This window comes from Vipera berus (genome assembly GCF_964194415.1).
Source record: "Vipera berus genome assembly, chromosome: 2".
Classification (NCBI taxonomy): Eukaryota; Metazoa; Chordata; class Lepidosauria; order Squamata; family Viperidae; genus Vipera; species Vipera berus.
The window spans coordinates 27,928,205-27,953,407 of NC_138203.1; the positions used below are offsets into that span (position 1 = coordinate 27,928,205).

The 25,203-nt window shown below is 38.5% G+C and overlaps 1 protein-coding gene across 7 annotated transcripts in view; it reads right to left on the reverse strand.

Annotated features, from left to right (window-relative positions):
- Positions 1–2,549: 2,549 nt before the first annotated feature.
- The window catches only part of ERCC8 (ERCC excision repair 8, CSA ubiquitin ligase complex subunit), a 38,147-nt gene continuing 15,493 nt past the window's right edge, over positions 2,550–25,203 (reverse strand). For 6 of the 7 annotated variants that reach the window (XM_081315707.1, XM_081315706.1, XM_081315711.1 and 3 more), the window contains 6 exons: positions 19,931–19,997; positions 17,574–17,677; positions 15,717–15,841; positions 9,866–10,063; positions 3,731–3,820; positions 2,550–3,115 (listed from right to left, as the gene is read on the reverse strand). In XM_081315707.1, coding sequence (XP_081171833.1) covers positions 3,044–3,115; positions 3,731–3,820; positions 9,866–10,063; positions 15,717–15,841; positions 17,574–17,677; positions 19,931–19,997 — 656 coding nt within the window. In that variant the 3' untranslated portion in view covers positions 2,550–3,043. The remainder of the gene's footprint in view (positions 3,116–3,730; positions 3,821–9,865; positions 10,064–15,716; positions 15,842–17,573; positions 17,678–19,930; positions 19,998–25,203) is intronic. The other variant, XM_081315708.1, reaches the window with a different exon arrangement.

Here is a 25,203-nt window from a genome sequence, read left to right on the forward strand (position 1 = left end):
TCATGGCTTCCATGACGGCCATGGACCTGACGCAAGTAATTTCAGGACCGACTCATGAGGGAGGCCACACTCTTGACTTAGTTTTCTTATCTGGACGGTGGTTAGATGATCTTGGTGGGGGCTCCCCAATTGTTATGCCCCTGTCATGGACCGATCATCATATCCTGCGGCTGGTCTTCCATTTTGCCACCCCCCGCCGTGGGTGTGTGGAACCAATTAAATGGTACCGCCCCAGACGCTTAATGGATCCCCAGAGGTTCCAGGCGGCGCTGGGGTCCCCACCTGCCGCCCTTGCTCACAGCTCGGCAGACGCCTTAGTGGAAGCCTGGGAAAGGGCAGCCACTGAGGCTCTTGACCGAGTTGTACCCCTGCGGCCCCTGACCCGGTGCAGATCCCGTCGAGCTCCATGGTTCTCCGCGGAGCTCCGGGAGATGAAGCGTCGGAGACGGGGCCTAGAGAGCGGTTGGAGATCCAGCCGATCCGAATCCGACCGATTGCGACTAAGAACCTATACTAGGTCTTATCTCGCTGCGATAAGGGAGGCGAGGTCTAACCACTTCGCCACCCTTATCGCGTCCGCAGATAATCGCCCGGCCGCCCTGTTTAGGGTGACTCGCTCCCTCCTGAATCAGGAGGTGAGGGAGGAACCCTTGCAGGGTCGTGCCGAGGAGTTTAACCAGCATCTGTCGGACAAAATCGCTCGGATTCGGACCTGTCTGGACTCTGACTGGGCAGAGTCTGTCGAGCAGGACGCGGGCGGTCTTGTCGATATCACCTGGGAGGAGTTTGATTCTGTGACTCCGGAGGAAGTGGACAGGATCATGGGGAGGCTGAGCACCACCACATGTTTATTGGACCCGTGCCCTTCCTGGCTGGTCTATGCAGCCCGGGAGAGGACACGCAGCTGGTTCCAGGCAGTTATATCGGCTTCTCTGAGCGAGGGTAGCTTCCCCGCCGTCTTGAAAGAGGCGGTGGTGAGGCCTCTCCTCAAGAAGCCTGCCTTGGACCCAGCTGTATTGAACAACTTTCGTCCTGTCTCCAACCTTCGCTTTCTTGCGAAGGTTGTTGAGAGTGTGGTGGCACATCAGCTCCCTCTGGTCCTGGATGAAGCGGATTATCTAGACCCGTACCAATCGGGTTTCAGGCCCGGGTACAGCACGGAGACGGCATTGGTCGCGCTGGTGAATGATCTCTGGAGGGCTCGGGACAGGGGGCATTCCTCTGTTCTGGTCCAATTAGACCTCTCAGCGGCTTTCGATACCATCGACCATGGTATCTTGCTGCGGCGTCTCAGGGGATTGGGAGTGGGAGGCACGGTTTTACAGTGGTTCTCCTCCTATCTCCAGGGACGTTCGCAGTCGGTGTTGGCAGGAGGGCAGAGGTCGACCGCGAGGTCTCTCATTTGTGGAGTTCCTCAGGGGTCGGTCCTCTCGCCTCTCCTGTTCAACATCTATATGAAAACACTGGGTGAGATCATTCGTGGTTTTGGAGTTGGGTATCATCAGTATGCTGATGATACCCAGCTTTTCCTTTCGACCCCAAACCACCCCAGTGATGCCCTCAACGTGATGTCCCGTTGCCTGGAGGCGGTTCGGGTCTGGATGGGGAGGAACAGACTTCAACTCAACCCCGACAAGACCGAGTGGCTTTGCATACCTTCATCCCGGGTTTATTCGGACATTCCACCTCTCGCTATGGGGGGTGAACTATTACCCCCCGTAGATAGGGCTCGCAACTTGGGAGTCCTCCTAGATTCACGGCTCACCTTGGAAGACCATATAGGAGCTGTGACTAGGGGGGCTTTCGCCCAGGTTCGCCTGGTGCGCCAGTTGCGGCCCTATCTAAGCCGGGATGATCTATGCACGGTCACTCATGCGCTCGTGACCTCTCGACTAGACTACTGCAACGCTCTCTACATGGGGCTGCCCTTGAGGACCACCCGGAAGCTCCAACTGGTACAGAATGCAGCCGCGAGAGTTGTGTTGGGAGTCTCCCGATACTCCCACGTTACACCTCTGCTCCGTGAGCTGCATTGGTTACCAGTTGCCTTCCGGGTGAGATTCAAGGTACTAGTAATGGTATTCAAAGCCCTACATGGCAGGGGTCCGGAGTACCTGAGGGAACACCTGCTGCCGGCATCGACCTCCCTCCGCCCTGTGTGTTCCCACAGAGAGGGCCTCCTCAGGGTGCCACCGGTCAGAGAATGTCGACTGGTGGCCCCCAGGGGGAGATCCTTCTCTGTGGGCGCCCCGGAGCTATGGAATCAGCTACCGGCCGAGCTCCGGACGGCGCCCGACCTTCGCTCCTTTCGCCGCGAGCTAAAAACATACTTTTTTGAACAAGCTGTCCTGGCCTGATGAGGGGATTGGGGGGGGGTTGCTATTGTTATTTTATTAGGTTTTAAAGATGTATTTTAGTATGTGGGCATTTATTTAATCTTGTTTTAACTTTTGTAATCTGTATTTTTATTCTTGCCCTGTTCACCGCCCTGAGTCCTTCGGGAGAAGGGCGGTATAGAAATAGTATTAAATAAATAAATAAATAAATAGTTACATTTTCCTATAAGCCATTTCTTATAATTTTTTGTCATTCTTAATTTGATAATTAACTGAAATATCCATTATTTGTCTTACACAAAGATGTTCAGCTTTTATTCATATTCTATATATCCAACCATAAAAATAGTACATATACACAGTGCACCTCTGTATAAGAAATCCTAAGACAAAAATTTTGTCATATGAATGTGTATCAATGGAACTGAGGTCTACTGAAGAACAAAACATGAGCAGGTCCATTGTATTTTTACAGAAGAAAGCAACACACTCAAAGAAATGCCTTCTTACTTCATTGTAAATGAAGATGTAAATATGTTGGTTGGGTAAAATTTATCAAAGACAAAATAGAAAAAGGAAAAGTATTCATGAAATCTTAACGTTAAGAACCTGAAAGGCATAGCTGTGTCCGGTCATGATAGTCAATGTCCTTCATTAAAAAAACGTGGTGTGATTTATCATGTTTATGTTAACAGTCATGTAAGAATTCATCCAGTCTCACTATCACTGCTGCTCCATGCGTCTTCATATGCAGAATTTAAGCACTGCTTAGAGGGTAACTAAAAAATAATAAAAAAGGGATTACAGTCATGGAAAATTAACTTGTGAATGGATTCTGTCTCTATAAATTCCCACAACTGCCAGCACTGGAAATAATTCTGCTATATTATTGTATAGCTCTACAGAAATAATTGTACATAGGTAAAGACAGGTTTATGACCAAGACTGCTACGAACTATTCTGCTACGAGTTAGCTGGAAGTACAGTCCTTTTCTTAAGAACAGCAGCTAAGAAGCTAGAAACAAGTCATGCTTCAGCCAATATTTTCCATCCTGCATGTGTTTTATCTCATACCTTAACTTTTTCAGCATACTGAAAGGATAAGAAATAGAAGCAATGCCCTTGTCTGGAATGTAAAGAACACACATTTCTAAATAATGAGTCTGTCTCCCTTGCCTTAGTACAAATACAATGAACCTATAGAATCAAGCCAATCACACCTCAAAATCTGTACAAGATGAGACAACAATCTGGCATAAGCAGCTATAATGAGCATTCACTCCATCAGTGACATGTCCTTGTTTCTTACTAAAAAAGCAGACAAGCATTTCTTCCTTTCATGTCCTTATCTATAAATTCTCCAGTTCTAGCTTGCTATAGTTAAAGTTATTTACCTTTTCATCATGAGTATCATCAGGTTCTCGTTCCTTCAAATATGGCATCCAGGCAAGAATATTGCCATCTCTGCCACTGCTATAAAGTTCCTGCAATTAAGAAACAAACAAAATAATGTTAAGTATTACTGAGTAAGAAAGAGGATAGTCTGACACTATCTTTGCATCTGGGCACCTCAGCATGCCACATCAGCCACTTCAATTAGGCTGACAGGAAAATATTATTCAGAAATAAGCTCCAATAAGCTCCTTCATAATAAGTACATTTAGTGCTATCCTAAGTTACTTCTGTACAAAGCAAAAAAAGAACTAAGAGGATTGGTTTAATCTAGAAACCATATAAAGGCTTGTCAGAGCTAAGAATAGGCTTATCTAAAAAATTGTAACATGTCTGGCTAAACAATATGGAAAGCATCCTTCTCTTATCTCACCATCTCTCTTATTTAATGGAAATATGAACCAAGGCCTTTTGGTACCTTCTCCCAGGCTTTGAAACACTTGGCTAAGGAAAGTACAGCTAACTTCTTCTCTGGTATCCTGCTATAGACAACGTCTCTAATTCAAGTATATAAAGTGGCTCGAATGCTAGGTTGGGTAATCAGTTATATCTTTTTTTAAAAATATATCAATTATAAAAAATATATCAATAAAAAATATATCAAATATATCAAAGTGTGATAATTTGTTTTTTTTTAAAAATTACTGTATTATTATTACTAGCTATCTTAAGCGGTATTTGTTGGTGAAAAAATTATATTTAAAGCTAATAAATTTCAAATACACTTGTACTGAATTAAAATAAATTAAAATAAACATGGTCATTTATTCATTTCTGTCTTGAAGGTTATATTGGATTACAACTTCAATCACTTCTAGAATTATAAAAGGTGTAGTCCATTATTGAAAGACTTAGAGTAGGGGGAAATGGTTATTCCATTTAAAGAAAGAACGTTTTAATGACTAATTGGACAGACTTTTCAAGCTATGCTCACCAACAAGTTCAGAATATAATTTCTGCTGTTCCATAGATCTTGGCCTTGAAGGATAAACCAGACAGGATTCATAATCAATATTACAAAGAATTGTAATAAGTACAATTCTTTCTCCCCTACCTCAATTATCTTTTTTACCTAAAAGTGTCTCCTCTGAGCCCCTTGCCCTGCTCTTTATCCAGCTGTGGGCTATGATGTCTCTTATTTGACCATTCCCTTGGCTATGCCTCTACCATTTCAACAGAACAGCTGCAACAGTTTTTAAAGATGTTTTCTTAAGGATAGTTCTTAGTTGCAGAAGTGTTGGGATAAGGCATGTCAAAAAAGGCATCCTATGACAAGTCACATTTATTTCTAAATTAGCATCTTTATCCCACTTTTCATATAATTATCTAAAAATATGTTTTGTGGATCCTGAATAAAACTGAAACATTCAGAAACTAAAATTTCAATTGGGGAAATGGAGATGTATGAAAAGCCTTTATAAACTGACCACAGCATCACTAAAATTGACTCCCATCTTGAATTAACTGTGGTCATAGCCTTTCAATTTCCAGAATGTTTAAAATGTGTAGCCAGAAATTGCATTATACAGGTAGTCCTTGACTTACAACAGTTCATTTAGTGACAGTTCAAAGTTACAACGGCACTGAAAAAAGTAATTTATGATCATTTTTTCACACTTACAACCTTTATAGCAACCCCATTTATTTATTTTATTACATTTATATACCGCCCTTTCCCGGAGGACTCAGGGCGGTTTACAGGGCAATTAAAAACCAAAATACAAAAGTTAAAAAACCAAGTTTAAAAAAAAAATTAAATTTATCCCTGTATAAGTAAAAACCCCAGTTAAAATAAAATTAATCCTCAGCCTGGGCCAGAGAGCTCGAAGAGCCAGGTCTTCAGGCCCTGGCGGAATGAACGGAGGTCGGGGGCAGTCCTCAGCTCCACTGGCAGCTGGTTCCAAAGGGCAGGCGCCCCCACTGAGAAGGCCCTATCCCTGGGTGTCGTCCGCCGGCAATCTCTTACCGGTGGCACCCTGAGAAGACCCTCCCTGTGGGAGCGCACTGGACGAAGGGAACTTGATGCCTGCAGCAGGTGTTCCCTCAGATATCCTGGACCCAAGCCATGTAGGGCTTTATAGGTCATCACCAGCACCATGATCATATAATCAAAATTCAGATGCTTGGCAACTGGTTCATACTTAAAACTGTTGCTGTGTCCAACCTTTTGCAACCTTTCAACAAGCAAAATCAATGGGGAAGCCAGATTCACTTTAAAAACTGTGTTACTAACTTATCAACTGCAGTGATTCACTTAACTGTGGCAAGAAAGGTCGTAAAATGAGGCAAAACTCACTTAACAAATGTCTTACTTAACAGCAGAAATTTTGGGCTCAATTGTGAGCATAAGTCAAGGACTTACCTGTATACTGTACAATTTGCATTCTATACAAAGTTTTTAGAAATGATCCTTCTAGCAAAATTCTCTAATCTAAATGAACAATAAGAAGCTTAAGATGTTGATCTCCGTTGACTTGCAGTTACTGTTATCTCCAATCAACGCAAAAACATAATTTAATATTTATACCCCCAAAGATTTCTATGAATGATGTAACTTTCATAAGACACTTCTTACAATAAATCAAGTGGCATTATTATTATGTAAAGCATATTCAAAAATTCAATTGTCTAGACCAAATGACTCTAAGACCAAAGCTTATAATTTTTCATTAGTCACTTGCCTGAGAACCTCACCTTAATTCATGTACTAGCATTGTTATAGTGCTGACATGTTAAACTGCTCTAAAGACAGGAAGCTGCTTTAAATCAGATTAGGCTACTGGTCATCTAGTTCAATATTAAGTCAATGGGGTCTCACGCAGATGTCTTGTTTTGTTTTGAAATTTCAAATACAGAATCTTGGGTACTTCAGTACGTTTAGTTTATAATCATTCCTAGTTGAATTCCCTAATAAAAAAACCTTCCTTTTTAAGACTCTATAATTCCTTAATTTGGGGCAGAGTCGGGGCAACTGGATGAAGATGAGCATTTACTGGCTGGACGCCATTCCTGATGTCATGCAGAGTTCACAGCAGATATTTTTTTCCTTTGCTTCCTAGGAGACAAACATCAGCCGCTACCTAGGATTGAACTATCATATCAGATAAGTGTAGGCCATCACTACACTGCTCCCAGTTGAATTCCGTAATATAACTTCTTAAATACATAGTAGAAAAACTCTTGCACAAATGAGACCTGCTGCTAATGGGAAGAGATAATCTTAAAGAAATCCTTCATCATTTGTCTGTTAACCATAATCTCTCAACTGAAATCCCATATACAGTAGTGGCCAAAATTGTGGAAACCTTTTGGGAAAAGAGTACATTTGATGTTTGATAGCTAACAACACCACTTTCTTTTGGAGTAGTACCATAAAATTATATATCAATGGAAAGATAATTTAATCAAGACTGTAATGCAACATAATTTGTTCAATTATCTGTACTGTATTCTATGAAAAGTTATAGCCAAATAACCAGAAAAAGGAAGCACAACTTACTTAGGTTGATATCAGGTAGCTTTCCTTCATCTGATTGTAGCCAATAAGGATGAGTCATCTTGTTTTGGCAATGAGCCAATCAGATCACAGTAGGATTCAGTTATTCAATGTCATGTATTGAAGCTGAGAGGAGGACATGTGTTATGTGATTGCTATCAAGTTGGTTGGGTTTTTTTGTGTTCTTTCAATTAGTGAGCTTGTAGAACGTAATAAAATTAAAGTAATGGTGCAAAGGGTTGAATAGTTGCCCAGAAAGCGATGTAAAATAGTATTATTAAGTGAACAAGGCTACAGTTATAAATTAGAAGAAAAATTGGTGGAAGTTTAACCAAAGGTGGCATTTCTAAGTTTTTAAAGAGGTATAAGGAGACTGTTACTACAAAACCACACTGGTAAAGCCAGGAAAAGGTAATGATAGAAGAATTAAGAGACTGTGCTACATGACAGAAGAAAATCATCTGGGTGTATACAAGATGAAATATCGCAATGCAATGTGAAGTTGAGTGCAAGGACTGTTCGGCGCAGACTGCAGGAATTTGGCCTAAAATCTAGAATTCCACGAAAAAGCCACTTTTATCTCTCAAACAAAGGTTGAAAAGACTAAACTGGCCTAAAACCCATGTTACCTGGACAGAGGAACAATGGGACAGTGTTATTTGGAGTGATGAGACCAAGATCTCTCTGTTTGGTAGTGATGGCATAAAATACATAAGAAGAATCAGAGAAGATTTGCATCCTGATTGCATTATATGTATCATGAAACACCCAGTCAGTGTTATGATCTGGGGTTATATGACATCAAAAGGTGTGGGCAGAATAATTAATGGTGATTAATGGGAATATAAAGGGCCAAAAATACAGTACATTAATGAAATACTTGAGCCCAAACTGAAACCTTCCACACATGATCTTTTCCAAGACAATGAAGCATTTATATTTCAACAGGATTCAGCTCCATGTCATGTTGCTGCTGTGTGCAAAAAGTGGTTTCAACGTAATCATATTCCACTGCTGGAATGGCCTAGGAATAGCCCAGACCTTAACCCAATTGAAAATATATGGAGCTGACTAAAGAAACCTGTTAGTCAGAAGCAACCGAGCAATAAAACCCAGTTAATAGAAGCAAACATTCAATCTTGGTTTCACATTATAACAGCTGCAGAACTAAAGGACTTGGTTCACTCCATGGGAAGATGTTGTAAGGCCGTTGTTGTTGTTGTTAGCTGCGAAGTCGTGTCCGACCCATCGCGACCCTATGGACAACATTCCTCCAGGCCTTTCTGTCCTCTACCATCTTCTGGAGTCCATTTAAGCTCACGCCTACTGCTTCAGTGACTCCATACAGCCACCTCATTCTCTGTCGTCCCCTTCTTCTATTGCCCTCGATCTTTCCCAGCATTAGGCTTTTCTCCAGTGAGTCCTTCCTTCTCATTAGGTGGCCAAAGTATTTGAGTTTTAGCTTCAGGATCTGGCCTTCTAAAGAGCAGTCAGGATTGATCTCCTCTAGGACTGACCGGTTTGATCGCCTTGCAGTCCAAGGGACTCGCAGGAGTCTTCTCCAGCACCATAGTTCAAAGGCCTCAATTCTTTGGCGCTCAGCCTTTCTTATGGTCCAACTTTCACTGCCATACATTGCAACTGGGAAGACCATAGCCTTGACTATACGCACTTTTGTTGACAGGGTGATGTCTCTGCTTTTTAGTGTGCTGTCTAGATTTGTCATGGCTTTCCTCCCCAGGAGCAAGCGTCTTTTAATTTCTTGGTTACAGTCCCCATCTGCAGTGATCTTGGAGCCCAGGAAAATAAAATCTGTCACTACCTCCAATTCTTCCCCATCTATTTGCCAGGAATTGAGAGGGCCAGATGCCATGATCTTGGTTTTCTTAATGTTAAGTTTCAACCCAAGTTTTGCACTCTCCTTCTTCACCCGCAACAAGAGGCTCTTTAGTTCTTCTTCACTTTCTGCCATTAGAGTGGTATCATCTGCATATCTTAGGTTGTTGATATTTCTTCCGGCAATCTTAATTCCAACTTTTGATTCATCTAGGGCCGTAATTCATGCTAAAGGTTACCCAACTAAATATTAACTGACATGGTGATAATTTTTGTATATCTCATTTTTCTACATGTTTCACTTTTCTTCTTTATAACTGCTATTCTAATAGCAAATCCTTTATAAAAGTTATTGCATTACATTCTTGATTAAATTATCTTTCCATTGATATATAATTTTATGGTAATACTCCAAAAAAAAGTGGTACTAGCCATCGAACCTCAAATGTACACTTTTCCCAAAAGGTTTCCACAATTTTGGCCAATACTGTATAGATATAGTCATTCTCTTACTATACTGTACTTTATATGCTAGAGAAATGACATGGAGAGCCTGTCATAGAGACAGTGCATCATACTCAACCTCAAAGTGAAAAGCTGAAAGGCCTTGCCTTCTTAATCTGAAGTTCACTTGAACTCTACTGCATATAATCCTTATAGGGACTATGTATTCAATACAGCTCAGTGTTTTAAGGAAAACTTGATGTCATGCTTAAATAACCTAAAATTCTCCAGCTTCACTTACCTGAAAATTAGGTTGAAAAACACAGCAGTCAACCGAACTATAATGTCCCCTAAGCGTAGTTATTAGGTCTCCTGAATAAATTGTATAAACAGCAACAGTGCTACTGCACGGCACAAATGCAAATTCTGAACTGCAGCCATGTGATACAGTAAACCTGAGTCCTTTTTTACTTTCATTGCTCACCTTCCCATAATTTACCTGTAAAGATATAAGATACAAAAATTAGCCCCCAATTTCACAAAAAAGTGTCCAATAGTTAGTTAAATTTTAAAACACAAGGTTATTTCTTATAACTTTACTATTGAATGTATTGTGCTGTAAAGAATATAGTCCCTTCCCACTCCACAATAGCATTTATCCAATTTTAGACTTAAATAACTCAGAACTACTTTATAACTCTTTAACAGAGAGAGGTAGCCTTTTGGTAACTGAAGGCTACAAAGAGTGATACCCAGAGCAGGAAGAAAAATCAAATAGATAATTTTATATCTTTTTTGAGGGGGGAGGGAATTCTCCCTCCCCTCTTTTTTGTGGCAGGGACCATTTCACATTTTTCTCTATTTTTGGACTTAAGAAACATGTTACCTTTTGTTAACTAACCTGATCTTGTAAACTAAAATTACTTTAGTATTCTGTAATATGTTTACCAGCAACATTCAGCAAAGCCAATTTCAAATCTATTGGGACCTGGGTACCAATGGTTCTCCACGTTTTAAGTCTTGTCACCCAGTATAAAATCTTGAATTAATGTCATTATGTATGGAGTTATTATGTTATTATGTATACAGTTATTATATAGGATTTTATAATACAGGATTATATATAAGTTCACCAGTTGCAGTATGATTGTCCTAAAGTTTCAAATATTGAGGATAACATATGTTTAAAAGTTATTAATATTATAGGTAGCATGTGGCTTCCTTTTTTAAAATAGCAATTCTCACTGTTGCATTACAGTTTATATTTTTAAGAATATCATTCCCTCTTATTACCAATATAACTGTGACACGCAGGAATTCTTTTTCTCTGCAAATAGAATGCAATAAAATATGTTTGTATAAATATATATGAAATATTGGAATGAATAGAATGTCCTTTATGTTACTTATTCATAATATGTAGGATGAAGATATGATAATGATTTCCTATATGTATATTTATGCTATGTTGTTAAGTATGTTTGACATGATGATGTTTAATCTAATATCTAAATCTGCAGGTAATATTGTGGCATAATTACATTTGGTTTAATCAAAATCTTTGGTGTTTATTTAACATTTTTTTCCTGTATCCCAAGAAACAAAAGTAAACTGTATATATTTAAATGGCACAAAGCACAAGGCTGTAATCATATATATGGTTACCTGAAAATTCACATTTAAGTCAATGGGGCTTACTACTAAATAGATACTCAAAAATATAAACATTAATAATTATTTTGAGGCTGTATTCTACGTATGTTTATTTGGAAGTTCTGAATGTTAACTTTTGGACCAACAGCAGATACACTAATGTGGGAAAGGCAAATCAGAAATTTATTTATTTTAATTTCATTTATATCCCGCCCTTCTCCGAAGACTCAGGGCGGCTTACAAGCTTAGCAGTTTAAGTTAAAGTGTTTAAGTGTTGGGTTGATCTACTTGAAATTATTTCAGGAATTATTTGTCTATGGAGATTCTCAGTCATCCAGATCATGGTTGTGCCAAAAGTGCTTTTTCATGAGGAAACTGGACTTTGTTTTTCTTTGAAGACGTTTTGCTTCTCATCCAAGAAGCTTCTTCAGCTATGATTGAATGGTGGGGAATGGAAGGATTTATATTCCTCGCAGAGAGCTGATCATTTGCGTTCTTTTAGACTGAGGCCATCTGGAGGTTTACCTGTGTCCTCCAGGTCACCTGTGTAGTGCAAATGTGTGTGGAGCCTTTTCTTCAATGAAAAACAAGACATTCCAGTTGCCTCCTGAAAAAGCACTTCTGGGACATTCAGGAATTATTATATGTAAACTCCTATAGTGAGGAAACTTTTGACATCTTGTAATGATATGTTTGCAGTGTATTTTTTTTCCTGATAAAGCAATTCAGATCTGCTTAGATCTAAACTCAACATTGGATAATACCGGTGAGAAGGATTGTCAGAAGAAATTAGTTCAGTTACCAATGATGTAAATAAGTAGCTTGGAGGTATATAACATATTTGGATAAATGCCCATCTTGGGATACTAGAGAACATCTGCCTAAATCCATATTAGAAATCTTTGTCAGAGGAACATGTTCCAGCCCCTTTAAGAAGGTAAAACTTTTGTTTAAACAAGGGTCATTAACTATCATTACTGTACATTTCAAATCAAACCTTTTTGAATCAAGTCTTAAGAGTATATGGTGGCATCAAAATCTCAGCTTTTCTTGGATGAAGCTGTTTACCTGGATTCCTTTTAATCCAGACATATGTCCAGATTTGGAATACATATTTTAGACTTTTTTTTGCTTAACATCAATTGAAATTGGTCTTGTTTCTTAAGAACATTATGCTTATGTTATATACCAGAATGACAGAGACAAGGACAGGTTTTCATCTTCTTCTATCAGGCACCCCTCCCAAAACTTAAATGATATGCCTATCTCAATCTTTTCTACCCAAAGCTAAACAATACCAATTATTCCAAGCTCTCTTCATAGACTTATCCAACTTCCTGATCACCCTCATTAACTTTTTTTTTTGCTTCTCAAAGTGTCAGAGCTAAAAATGAACACAATATTCAAAATGAAAAGCGAAGGGGAACAATTACTTCCTTATCTACATTCATTTGTAATTACACATTTTTTTAGAACAAAACGTAGATAATTTCAAATAATACATTCTGACAAAAAGATGTATTTATCTTACAACTGTGAGTAAACCCAGAGATGTCCATGGGTAAATAAAACAAAAGTAGTGCACTACTCTCTTCATAACAAGTGGCTTTTCTAGGACTGAACTGACATGCAGAGCCTCAAACAAAAAACTAAAGGGAAGTTGGCATGGAGAAATGAATGCTTTTCCTTGTGCAGCCTTGCAAATAGTTTTCAGGCATAAGAAATATTGACCAGTTTATAAGTCTTCTTACGTAGTTTAAATTTTTAAAGATAATTTAAAATGTAATGTATATTTTCATTAAACAAGTTGGGGAAAAAGAGTTCTTATAATGCACTTCAACTTAGAACACTTTGCCAATAAAAGGAAGGTTAAAATGCAGCTGCTCTTTCTACAAGTAGTAGCTAAAAAAAAAAATAGCATTAGTCAGGAGAGTTTACGAATGCTTAATAATTTACCATCACATAAAAAGTGTGGACTAAGGCACACAGAAGAGATAATCCTGCAACAGTTCTCTTTTATGTACAACAAAAATATTTTAAGAATGTAAACTGGACGGGGGAATGAAAAGATTAATGAACTGATAAGAGTGTCTTGGTAAGCAAACAGCCTGAACTATCATTTAGCAGAATGAAGGGAGAGTAAAATAAAAAGTGGCTGCCATGGACTTTATTACTTTAAATATGATATCCATTATAATATCAACTTTGAATGCAAAAATATGTCTGAAAATTACCCTCAGCCTGTAGCTCATCCTATTGTCCCAATACTATTTTGCTTCCTGAGTGCAAGCAAATGTTAATGCTGGGAAATACTGAAAAAACTATTATCTAATGTCTCAAGATAAGGGGGCATTTGACAGAACAGAGATTCAATTCAACTGCCTGACCTTCAGGAAAGCCACAGGAAGTCATCTGGTAATGTGGCAGAGTAACTAGAAAGGGGTCAAATTTCAGTAGTCTACTGGGTACTGATTCTTAGGGAAGATTTAAAAAAGGGATAATTAGTCGTATAACTACCTTGAACAGCCAATGGTTGCACTTGGGGCTTACTGCCAAACCTTGGAAAAAGTTTTATTTAGTCACATTTTTCTTGTCCCAAAGGTCCTTTTTAAAAAAGGCAACTGGACTTTGTTTTCATTAGGATACCACAGTCAACTGACTACTGAATACTTATATTGAACATACATGTAATAGAAGACATGGAAAGTTATGACAAGTATAATTATTGTTGTGATTGAGACAATTATCTTTTTAACTACCGTATCTCATTTTGTGACTGAAAACCAACCTTCTGGCAGCCTCTAAGGTGTGGTAATGGGAAAAAGTTTTACTAAATTGCAAAGCAGAAGTTTATCTCCAAATATCATCTGCGCAGTGATATGCAGCATCACATTAATTATTACGGATAAATCAACTATATATACATCACCATATATTGCATCAAAAGAATACTGCTTTTTTTAAATATACAGCCTCATTAAACTACTTTCTTTTTATTACAAAACACAGAGAGTTGCCCAGCCAGATGTCCGAAGGCTACCTGTGGCTTTCCCTAGCTTTGGACAGCTTTCCAAAAATTAATTAGTTTGAATGTTATTGAATGAAATATATGATGAACTCTTAACTGTATTTAACTAATTCAAAGTTAAAATGTAAAGTTAGTTCATATCCAGGACCTGTTCATTTCTTGAAGTTTATTTATTTATTTATTATTTATTATTTAGACTTATATACCGCCCTATACCAGTAGGACTCAGGGCAGTTTACAGGGCAATTAAAATTATACCATACAAAAGTTATTTTTTTAAAAAAACAATTAATTAAATTTAAAGCCCAAAATTTAAAAAGTTAAAACATTAAAACCCAATTAAAACCCCTCAGTCTAGGCCAGGGGTCAGCAACCTGAAACAGTGAAAGAGCCACTCAGAACCGGTTCCCTCACAAAAGGAAAAACTGGGAGCCGCAAAAAATGTGTGCACATGCGCGTACATGCGCAGAACAGGGTTTGACTGAAGAGTGGAGCCAAGGCGAGATATGTACCTACCCTGCATATTTGAATTGATTGGTTGAACTTTTTTAGTCCCACTTTTTTTTTTTTTGGACTGCACATGGCAGAGGACTGGGAGCCACAGGAGACGGCTGAAAGAGCCGCATGCGGCTCCGGAGCCGCGGGTTGCAGACCTGTGGTCTAGGCCCAACAGCTCAAAGAGCCAAGTTTTCAGGTCCCGGCGGAATGAGCGGAGGTTGGAGGCAATCCTAAGTTCCATCGGAAGTTAGTTCCAAAGGGCAGGCGCACCCACAGAGAAGGCCCTCTCTGTGGGAGTCACCCGCCGGCAATCCTTCACCGGCGGTACCCTAAGAAGGCCCTCCCTGTGGGAGCGCACAGGACGATGGGAAGTTGATGCCGGCAGCAGGTGTTCCCTCAGATAATCCAGACCCAAGCCATTTAGGGCTTTATAGGTCATCACCAGCACCTTGAATCTCACCCGGAGGGCAACCGGAAGCCAATGCAGCTCGCGGAGAAGAGGCGTTACACGGGAGTATCGGGAAACTCCCATCACAACTCGCACGGCTGCATTCTGCACCAGTTGAAGCCTCCGAGTGGTCCTCAAGGGCAGCCCCATGTAGAGCGTTGCAGTAATCTAGCCGGGAGGTCACGAGCGCATGGGTGACTGTGCGTAGGGCATCTCGGTCCAGATAGGGCCGCAACTGGCACACCAGGCGAACCTCGGCAAAAGCCCCCCTGGTCACGGCTCCTATATGATCTTCAAAGCTGAGCCGTGAATCCAGGAGGATGACCAAGTTGCGAGCCCTATCAACGGGGGTTAACACGTCACCGTTGGTCAGCAAAACATTATTGGAAAGTCAATTTCAGCCTCAAGGCGGTGAACATATCCATACCTCCCTCCTCCTACTTATCCTCCTATCTTGACGAAGACAAAGCACCAAGATTGTTTTAAAAGACTGGAATTCCACATTTTTAACTACATATTTCTTACCAGTGTGTTCTCGCCACTTGAACTGTTCCAGAGTCTCATACGATCATCTGTACCAATTGTCAAAAGGTAAAGCCCATCACTTGTAAAACATAAGCCATTGACTCTTCCATTATGGGCAGTATTTACTATAAGGAAAATACGCACAATTTGAAATTCTGAACAGCAATATATATAGCCTGGTATTGCAAAAACAATTATTATATCATGAAAATGGTGTGTTTTGAAATTTTAAAAATTACATTAAAATATCCTGTTATTTAACAAAATTTATTGTGGAAAAGTTAAGTACTGTACTTAAGGATTTATTGGTAGCATTATTGGAACAATATCTACATCAAGACACCAATGTCATTTTATTTTTATTTTTGAAAGAAAAAGGGAGAAGGATCAAGTTAAAAAAGTTATACTAGATGGACTATGATTGAGCAATTTATTAAATAGTATTTTATTTTATTTTTTTTATTTTAATTCCATTTATATCCCGCCCTTCTCCGAAGACTCAGGGCGGCTTACAAACTTAGCAGTAGCCTTCATTCTATGTATATGCCTGCTTATTAGGGCTTTCACACACACACACCCCAAGTAGGACTAGGACCGAGGAATATCCCCTGTCCCGAGTCCTGTAGAGATCATTTACCAGAGCGACCAATGCCATCTCCGTGCTGTACCCGGGCCTGTAACCCGATTGGTACGGGTCTAGATAATCCGCTTCATCCAGAAACAGAGGGAGCTGATGCGCCACCATGCTCTCAACAACCTTCGCAATGGCTATTTTTAGCTAGATCTGTGCCCAAAAGAAGTTCCACCTTTCTGCACTTGCAGTAAAAATGGAGTAATGAGTGGTGTCAGGTGCAAGCAAGCAGATCCACAGGTATAAGCTTCAAGCCAACTACTTTATTATATTCTGCCTATTATACAGGAGTATCTTCAGGCTACCAGCCTTCGCCTGGGAACAGACAGATAAGGCTCTATGGAGCTTAAGGGAGAGTCATTTCTAGAACTCTTGTGGCCTCGGTCACTAATATTAGCATTAATGACTCCTCCCTTGATTAGGTACAACATGTGGAATCATAGAATCCCAGGGTTGGGAGGCATTTTGGAGATCATCTGGTTTAGCTCCCTGCCCAATGCAATACTTCTTTACAGTAAAACAGTATTTACTATAATTTATTGTACCCTTGAATATTAATGACACCATTATGCTTTAATATTTTTTTCTGAAGTAAGATGATGCCATACCACCTTAATTTCATAAAGTCATTTATATACTCTACTGGCATATTTTACTAGTATACCACACCACAGAAGGGAAAAAAAGCAGAAAGACATTTCCATATTATTCCCCAATTAAAATTAATGAGTTTGACAAGGGAAAGCTACTTTCATCCTAGGAAAGATATAAAGATTTAACTGGTTTACTATAATCCTGGATTATTTTTGCAGGTAACAAACAGACACCTGGGCTTAAACCATCTAAAGTTAATCCCTTTAAAATTCTAAAGTTTCAGTGTGGGAGATTTCAACAGATCATTCATTTCAACACATGGAAATCATATTTAATTATTGTCTAAATTACTCTAAATTACTAGCAATCATAATTATGGATTTAAAACAACTAAGAAGAAAACATTTTTTTTTGGTCGAGAGTTGTAGTCTCTTGGGGGATTATATAATATATTGGTGTCATATGCTAACCATGGGTAAGACAAAAGCTAGTATTTTAAAAAAGGTCATGAAACCTATCATATAGCACTTAGTACTGTGTCATCTATCCTGGGCTATATAATAGCATGGTTCCCATTTAATATGAACTTATATTACAATAAAACTATAATATTGATATATGAAATATATTACTTGCTTCAGAAGCAGCTTTTGACTTCTCCCCATTATGTTGATCAAGAGTAAGTAGACAGGCAGATGCTCTCCTTACATCCCAAAATTTTACTCTACTGTCAGCACTAAAAGAAAAAAAACAACACTCTGAGGTAATTTATGAGCAATACAAATGAACTTTCAACATTTATAATTATTTTATTTTCAATTATTTTTTCTTAACTTGAATAAATTCACGTTTTTTAAAAAAACACAGAAAATGACCTCTGACAGTTTCTCCCACATTCTAATTATCCCCACCACTCCCCTAATAAGCAGGCATATACATAGAATGAAGGCTACTGCTAAGCTTGTAAGCCGCCCTGAGTCTTCGGAGAAGGGCAGGATATAAATGGAATAAAAAAAAATGTTCTGAAAACAAGCTCTAAAACACTCTCCTCAAAAACACTCCATGTAATCTTTGACCATTTTAAAAGTCTTTGAAATATGTTTTGGATTATGCAGCAAAAAGTGCTTAGAATATGATTTTGGATAGTTAACAGACTAAGGGGTCCAGACAGATTTGAAATTTATTTCATTAGAATAAATTTTATCATTGAAAAACGGTCATTGTTTACCATTTTTATGATAAGGGGACCTTGAAGATTGGGCACTAGAGGGAACTAAAGGATAAAAAAAGAATGGAGCAGTTATTTCTCTACCAAAACTTTTGATAAGACAGATAAACTTCTTGATAAGATGGATCCAGCATGTTGTAATACAGCTAAACAACAAGTGCAGCTTGCAATGAAAAATTTTGAAATTATTTAGAAAGGGGATTTAAATATGATAACCAATCAGAAGAATATAAAGAAAGATACAGACATATAAATGGAACTGATGGATGACTTAAAAGGATACGTACAACTATTAAACCAGGAAATGGATAACTTTTTTATTATTCAAAATAACACTGTTAAAGTTTTCAAAGATCTGTGACTCCAAAAACAGATGAACAGAAAATGAGATCCTTCATGAAGAGATTAAAAAAATGAAATTCTTAAAACTCTCAGGAATTGCACTGGGTGTAAAATGTGTTGAATTTTGGAAATGAATAATTATTTCTTTTCTTAGAAGAACTCTAACGGGATCTTTATTACCCAACTGAGTATGTATGTATGTATGTAAAATGTTTGTTAAGCATTCAGAATACACTTGCTTAGTCCCAGACACGGGACAAATCTTATTTCCTGTTTCAGCCTAGCCCAAGGCCATCTACAGGCAGTAGCCACAGCAGTGGCAGCTCATATTTGTATAAATTTTTTGGCTTGCTAACAAAGAATAAAGGGAGACTGATATGATCATTTCAAACTTATTTGTTCTCATCAGTCAGCCATACCCTTCTGAGATTCGAACCTGGCTGACTGATGAGAACAAATAAGTTTGAAATGATCATATCAGTCTACCTTTATTCTTTGTTAGCAAGCCAAAAACATTTACACAAATGAGCTGCCACTGCTGTGGCTACTGCCTGTAGATGGCCTTGGGCTAGGCTGAAACAGGAAATAAGATTTGTCCCGTGTCTGGGACTAAGCAAGTGTATTCTGAATGCTTAACAAACATTTAACATATATCTTCCTTGCTTCTCAGCTGAGAGAGAGAGAGAGAGAGAGAGAGAGAGAGAGAGAGAGAGAGAGAGAGAGGGAGGGAGGGAGGTTAAAACAACTGCTTAAGACGCAGTCGGCCCAGGTTCGAATCTCAGAAGGGTATGGCTGACTGATGAGAACAAATAAGTTTGAAATGATCATATCAGTCACCCTTTATTCGTTACCAAGCCAAAAAATTTACACACATACACACACACATTACTCTTGATCACAAATTTGTGATTATTTAATGAATATGTTTTGCTGATGTAGGTATTAAAAAATTAAGTTTGAAAGGAACACAGACACTACTGAAATATTCATTCAGCAATAATATACTAAATCTTTGACTCAACCCTAATTTTACATTTCAGTGCCAAAACTTATGTTCATGGTTTAAAAGTATTTATCTGCTTTTAAATTTAAATTTAAAAAGAAATAAAAAAAAAAGAAATTTCAACTTAGGAAATGCTGCCAACCTGGGCATTTAAGGTCAGAGGTAGGGGACATGGTGACATATGCATAAAGTGATAATTATATAAATACAATGGCTTATATACTTGGATCAGGTGATTTAAGAAAGTATGTAATCAGGGCAGTTGCATGATTATGTCACTCTGTAATTTGTGCAAGATGTAATTTTTACGTCATTGCAATTTGTATGGATGCTACTGTCAAAAGAAATTTAGAATAGGTTTTTAAAACACTGGCTGACTTTAATAAACACTGCTTTATTTTATTGGTTTCTTTTACCTTCCAGTTGCTAAAATAAATTCATAACGTGGTGACCAAGATACTGCTAGAATTTCTTGAGTGTGACCTAAAAATACAAAAGCACAATAATATTTTGGTTAATTAACTAAGAGGTTAAATGTTATTTTCTATTATTCTCATCTTACATAAATTATGTTGCAATTTTTTGTACAGACTTTCATAGTACTGTATATTATCTTTAAAAAAAGAACAGTAACCTCCTAAATTTGCATTTTTGTAACAATATGAAAACTTTGTAAAATTGCAAGGCTCATGTAAATAATAGAAATAACTCTTAAATTTTAAATTAATACATATAAACTAATTACATAAATACTAATTCTGATAGAGATTGTTAGGCATATGGTGTTAGCCTACAATGTTGGGTTGAAAATATATTAACCATAATGCTATGTCTTTAAGTTGTTAATTGGCCAATGGGTGTGTAAGTGTTCTCATGGCCATAAGAGGAAGCTAGGAAAGTAGCTTCTCTCTCTCTCTGAATTCACTGATCTCTACTATTACTGTTTTTGCTCTGCTGTTGGTTTACTACTGTTGTAACCTGAACTGTGTATTGACCTCTGGACCGGTAAGACTTTGTAGTTTGGATTACTCTTTGGACTGTTGCTATTGTGTATGACTTGGACTGTTTATTTTTGACTGTGCATTTTTGTTTTTACACCACCTCAAAGTAAAATACTTTTTGCTTTTAGAACTCAGTGTATTTCTGTGTGACTTTTACTGCTCTCAGTGCCCTTCCTTGTCTGTGCAACTCTTTGGTAGCACAAGGAGACCTCTGCACAATAAATTCCATAACACTGGTTATGGGCCCAGGCCTGTACTGAGAGTAAGTACACACAGTATTCCTAGCTGAGTTTGTATTTGGTGTAAAATGGCACAGGAACTGTTGTCAGGCATCTCCTGGATAACCCGGTTGGATGGGACAAACTATGTTTCCTGGTCCACAAAATGCTGCTTGCTTTTGCGCAAGGAAGGACTATGGGCTGTTGTAAATAACCCACCAGATACTACTGCTTGGGATCCAGATGACGAAGAGGATGCAAAGAAGTTAGACAACTTTAAACGAAGCAATGAGAAAGCTCTTTGCATTATTGGACTAACACTGAATGACCAGCAGCTTGTCCATATTCGTGGTGAGGAGTCTGCTGCTAGGTGTTGGGATGTTTTGCGAAGGCTTTATGTTCGTGACAGTGTGGGTGCACATATACACCTTACACGTAAGCTGTTTAGGGCTCGTCTGCAGAAGAATGGAGATAAGCTGACCCATTTAAATTACATGAAGGCAACTTTTCAAGAGCTTCATGAAAAGGAGCTGATTTTTTCAGAGTTGCATCAGGTCTACATTATTCTGTCATCTTTGGATGAGAGTTATGATGGATATGTTTCTTCTTTGGAAGTCCTGACCAGAGAGGAACTGACATTGACTAACATTACTGGGAGACTGCTGGAAGAGTCCAGAAGGAGGCGTGACAGAGACCAGCTGAGAGAGACACAGCCACGAGAGAAGCAGCAATTCACCACTGCTTACAACGTCAAGAAATGTTATTCTTGTGGGGCTAGAGGGCATATAGCCAAATTCTGTAGAAAGGGTAAAAAACAGAATGTGAATAGCAGTGGGAAGGCTAAGAAGGGCATTGGTTTGGCTATTTCTGGTGAATCAACATCCAGAAATAATGAATTGTGGGTTGTTGATAGTGGGGCTTCACAATGCATTACTAAAGTGAAAAAGAGGTTTGTTAATATGAAAAACAGCAACCAATATGTTTCACTAGCAAACGGTTGGAGGATGAAGGCCTCTGGTGAAGGTAATTCCTATTGTCCATGCATTGATGAACAGTTACCTATGTTATATATACCTAAGCTAAGATTCAACTTGTTATCTGTAAGGGAATTGGTTAAGGTTGGGTTTGTGGTAACATTCAGAGGGGAGCAATGCACTATTGAGAGGAATGGAACCTGTGTAACTGCAAATTTGAAAAATGGTTTATTCGTTCTCACAAGTAACCAGGTTAGTACAGTTAAAGCTAACTCAATATGTGAGAACAAGAAGCCACATGATGAATGTATACATTTATTGCATAGGCGGTTAGGGCATGTAAACTTTAACTCACTACGTAAAACAGTGGAATTAGTAGAGGGAGTTAAACTGAAGCCATGTAGTAAGTATTTGAATTGCAATGCCTGTAATCAGGAAAAGAGCAAGGCAACTCCTGCAAACAGGATAAACGGCTTCAAAACAACTGTACCTTTGGAAGTTGTGTTTGCTGATTTAATTGGACCCATGAAACCAAGTTTAGGAGGGTCATGTTATATTTTAAGTATCCTTGACCACTACTCTCGTTATGGATTTTGTTATCTGCTTAAGTCAAAGGCAGACACTTTCCAACAATTTGCAAACTGGCTGAGGTTTGTGGAGAGAAAAACAAAGAGAAAGGTACAGTGCATAATTACTGATAATGGTACTGAATTTACAAACAAGCGCTTTGTTGATATGCTACAATCAGCTGGCATTGAGCATAAACATTCAGCTTATAGGCCTCAACTTAATGCTTTTGTTGAGAGACGTGGGCAAACGTTACAAGCCATGATTAGAACTATGTTAAGAGATTCTGGCTTAACAGATAGACTGTGGGGGGAGGCAGCAAAATGTGCAAACCATGTTCTGAATTTAGTTGTTAATACTTCTACTGGTAAAATACCATATACAATATGGCATGGTAGAAGGCCAAACCTTGATTACCTGCACACGTTTGGCACCCCAGCTTGGGTCCACATTCCTGCACAACTCAGGAGTAAAGGCCAACATAGGGCTAGGCAATTATACTTCGTAGGTTACGAAGCTAATCACAGATCCTATCGTTTCTGGGAACGAGGCACAACTAATGTATATAACAGTGCGAGTGCAAAATTCCTTGAGCACGTTGGTTGGGATAGGTTAGAGCAAGAAACTGTTAATACTGATCCTCTAGTGTTTGAGGACTCCTCTGATAACGTAACTAGTAATGATAATTCATCTCCTGTAAATATAAAAGATGAAGAGGAGATAGGGGAGATAATAGAGGAATCAGAGGAAGGAAAGGAGTCTGAAATTCAAAGCCCTGTAATTCCTTGGCGTTCAACGCGCATCAGACATCCACCTGATCGCTATGAAGCTAGTATATGTCAAGTTAGTGTAGAGCCTTCTAACTATGATGAGATCAGGATGTATCCTGAAAAGGAACAAGCATCATGGAAAGCTGCAATGAACAGGGAGTTGAATTCTTTGCAGAATCTTAAGGTTTATCAGAAAGCAAAACTGCCACCTGGTGAGCAAGCTATAGGTTGTAAATGGATATATAAGTTAAAGAAGGGTGTAGACGGGACTGTAACCCATAAGGCACGTTTGGTTGCACAAGGTTTTGCCCAAACTACTGAGGATTATGACGAAGTGTTTGCACCCAGTCTAAGGGCAACTACTTTAAGAGCAGCTTTAGTATGGGCGGCTAAAAACCAATATATGGTTAATCATGTAGATGTTGAAACTGCATATCTACATGCTCCATTGCAACATACTATTTATTTAAGAATACCACCAGGATTGACCAGTGATAGAGACCATGATTGTTGGGAGTTAAAGAAAAGCCTCTATGGATTGAAACAATCAGGCTATGAGTGGAACAAATGTATAGTAAATGAGTTAAGTGCAATAGGTTTTGTAGCCAGTAATGCTGATCCTTGTTTGTTTAGAAGAGAACACAACGGAGCATTATCTTTTCTCTTATTATTCACAGATGATATTGCAATAATAACAAAAACTGAGTTAGAAGCACAAACTATCATTTCAAGATTGCAAAATAAATTCACAATTAGAAATCTTGGAGAAATTAGCCACTATTTGGGGTTAGATATTGTGAAAACAAATAGGGGTTTTAAGATGTCACAAGCCAGTAAAATATCTCAGTTATTAAAGAGATACAACATGGAAATGTGTAAACCAGCAAAAACTCCGATGGCTATGGATTTTAAGGACACTAATGTTGAGAGTCCTGTATTTGATAAGACTATGTACCAATCTTTGATAGGAAGTCTTATGTATCTGAGTAATTGGACTAGACCTGATATTTCTTACTGTGTAAATCAATTAGCTAGGTACAACAATAATCCAACTGTTAGACACTGGCAATCAGCTAAACGAGTATTAAGGTATTTGAAGCAGACTATTCACTACTCGTTATATTTAGAGCCAAATCGTGAGTTAATCCTTACTGCATATGCAGATGCGAGTTTTGCCTCTGATTCAAACAGTCGTAAATCTACCTCAGGGTTGGCTGTAATGTTGGGTGATTCTTTAATTGGATGGAAGTCTATTAGACAAAAACACATAAGCTTATCTACAATGGAGGCTGAATTTTCATGTCTATCAGTGTTATGTACAGAACTGCTAGTGTACAAACAATTATTGTTAGATATGGGTTTAAATGTAAATGATCCATTTATTGTGTATGAGGACAATCAAGCTGCGATAAAGATGGCTAATAATGCTGCAGTAAGAACAAGATCTAAACATACTGATCTTCGTTATTTAAATGTCAGACAATGTGTCAAAGATAAATTAATACAGTTAGAGTATTGTCCATCTGATGTAAATATTGCAGACCATTTTACGAAGGTACAAAGTGCTGTGAAACACAATGCTAATTGTGAAAGAATGTGCATAAGATTGTAAGAGTTATATATTATTCTACCCAAAGGGGAGAATGTTAGGCATATGGTGTTAGCCTACAATGTTGGGTTGAAAATATATTAACCATAATGCTATGTCTTTAAGTTGTTAATTGGCCAATGGGTGTGTAAGTGTTCTCATGGCCATAAGAGGAAGCTAGGAAAGTAGCTTCTCTCTCTCTCTGAATTCACTGATCTCTACTATTACTGTTTTTGCTCTGCTGTTGGTTTACTACTGTTGTAACCTGAACTGTGTATTGACCTCTGGACCGGTAAGAAGACTTTGTAGTTTGGATTACTCTTTGGACTGTTGCTATTGTGTATGACTTGGACTGTTTATTTTTGACTGTGCATTTTTGTTTTTACACCACCTCAAAGTAAAATACTTTTTGCTTTTAGAACTCAGTGTATTTCTGTGTGACTTTTACTGCTCTCAGTGCCCTTCCTTGTCTGTGCAACTCTTTGGTAGCACAAGGAGACCTCTGCACAATAAATTCCATAACAGAGATCCAGAATCAAGCATCACTCAGGAGTTTATGTTCATAGTTTTC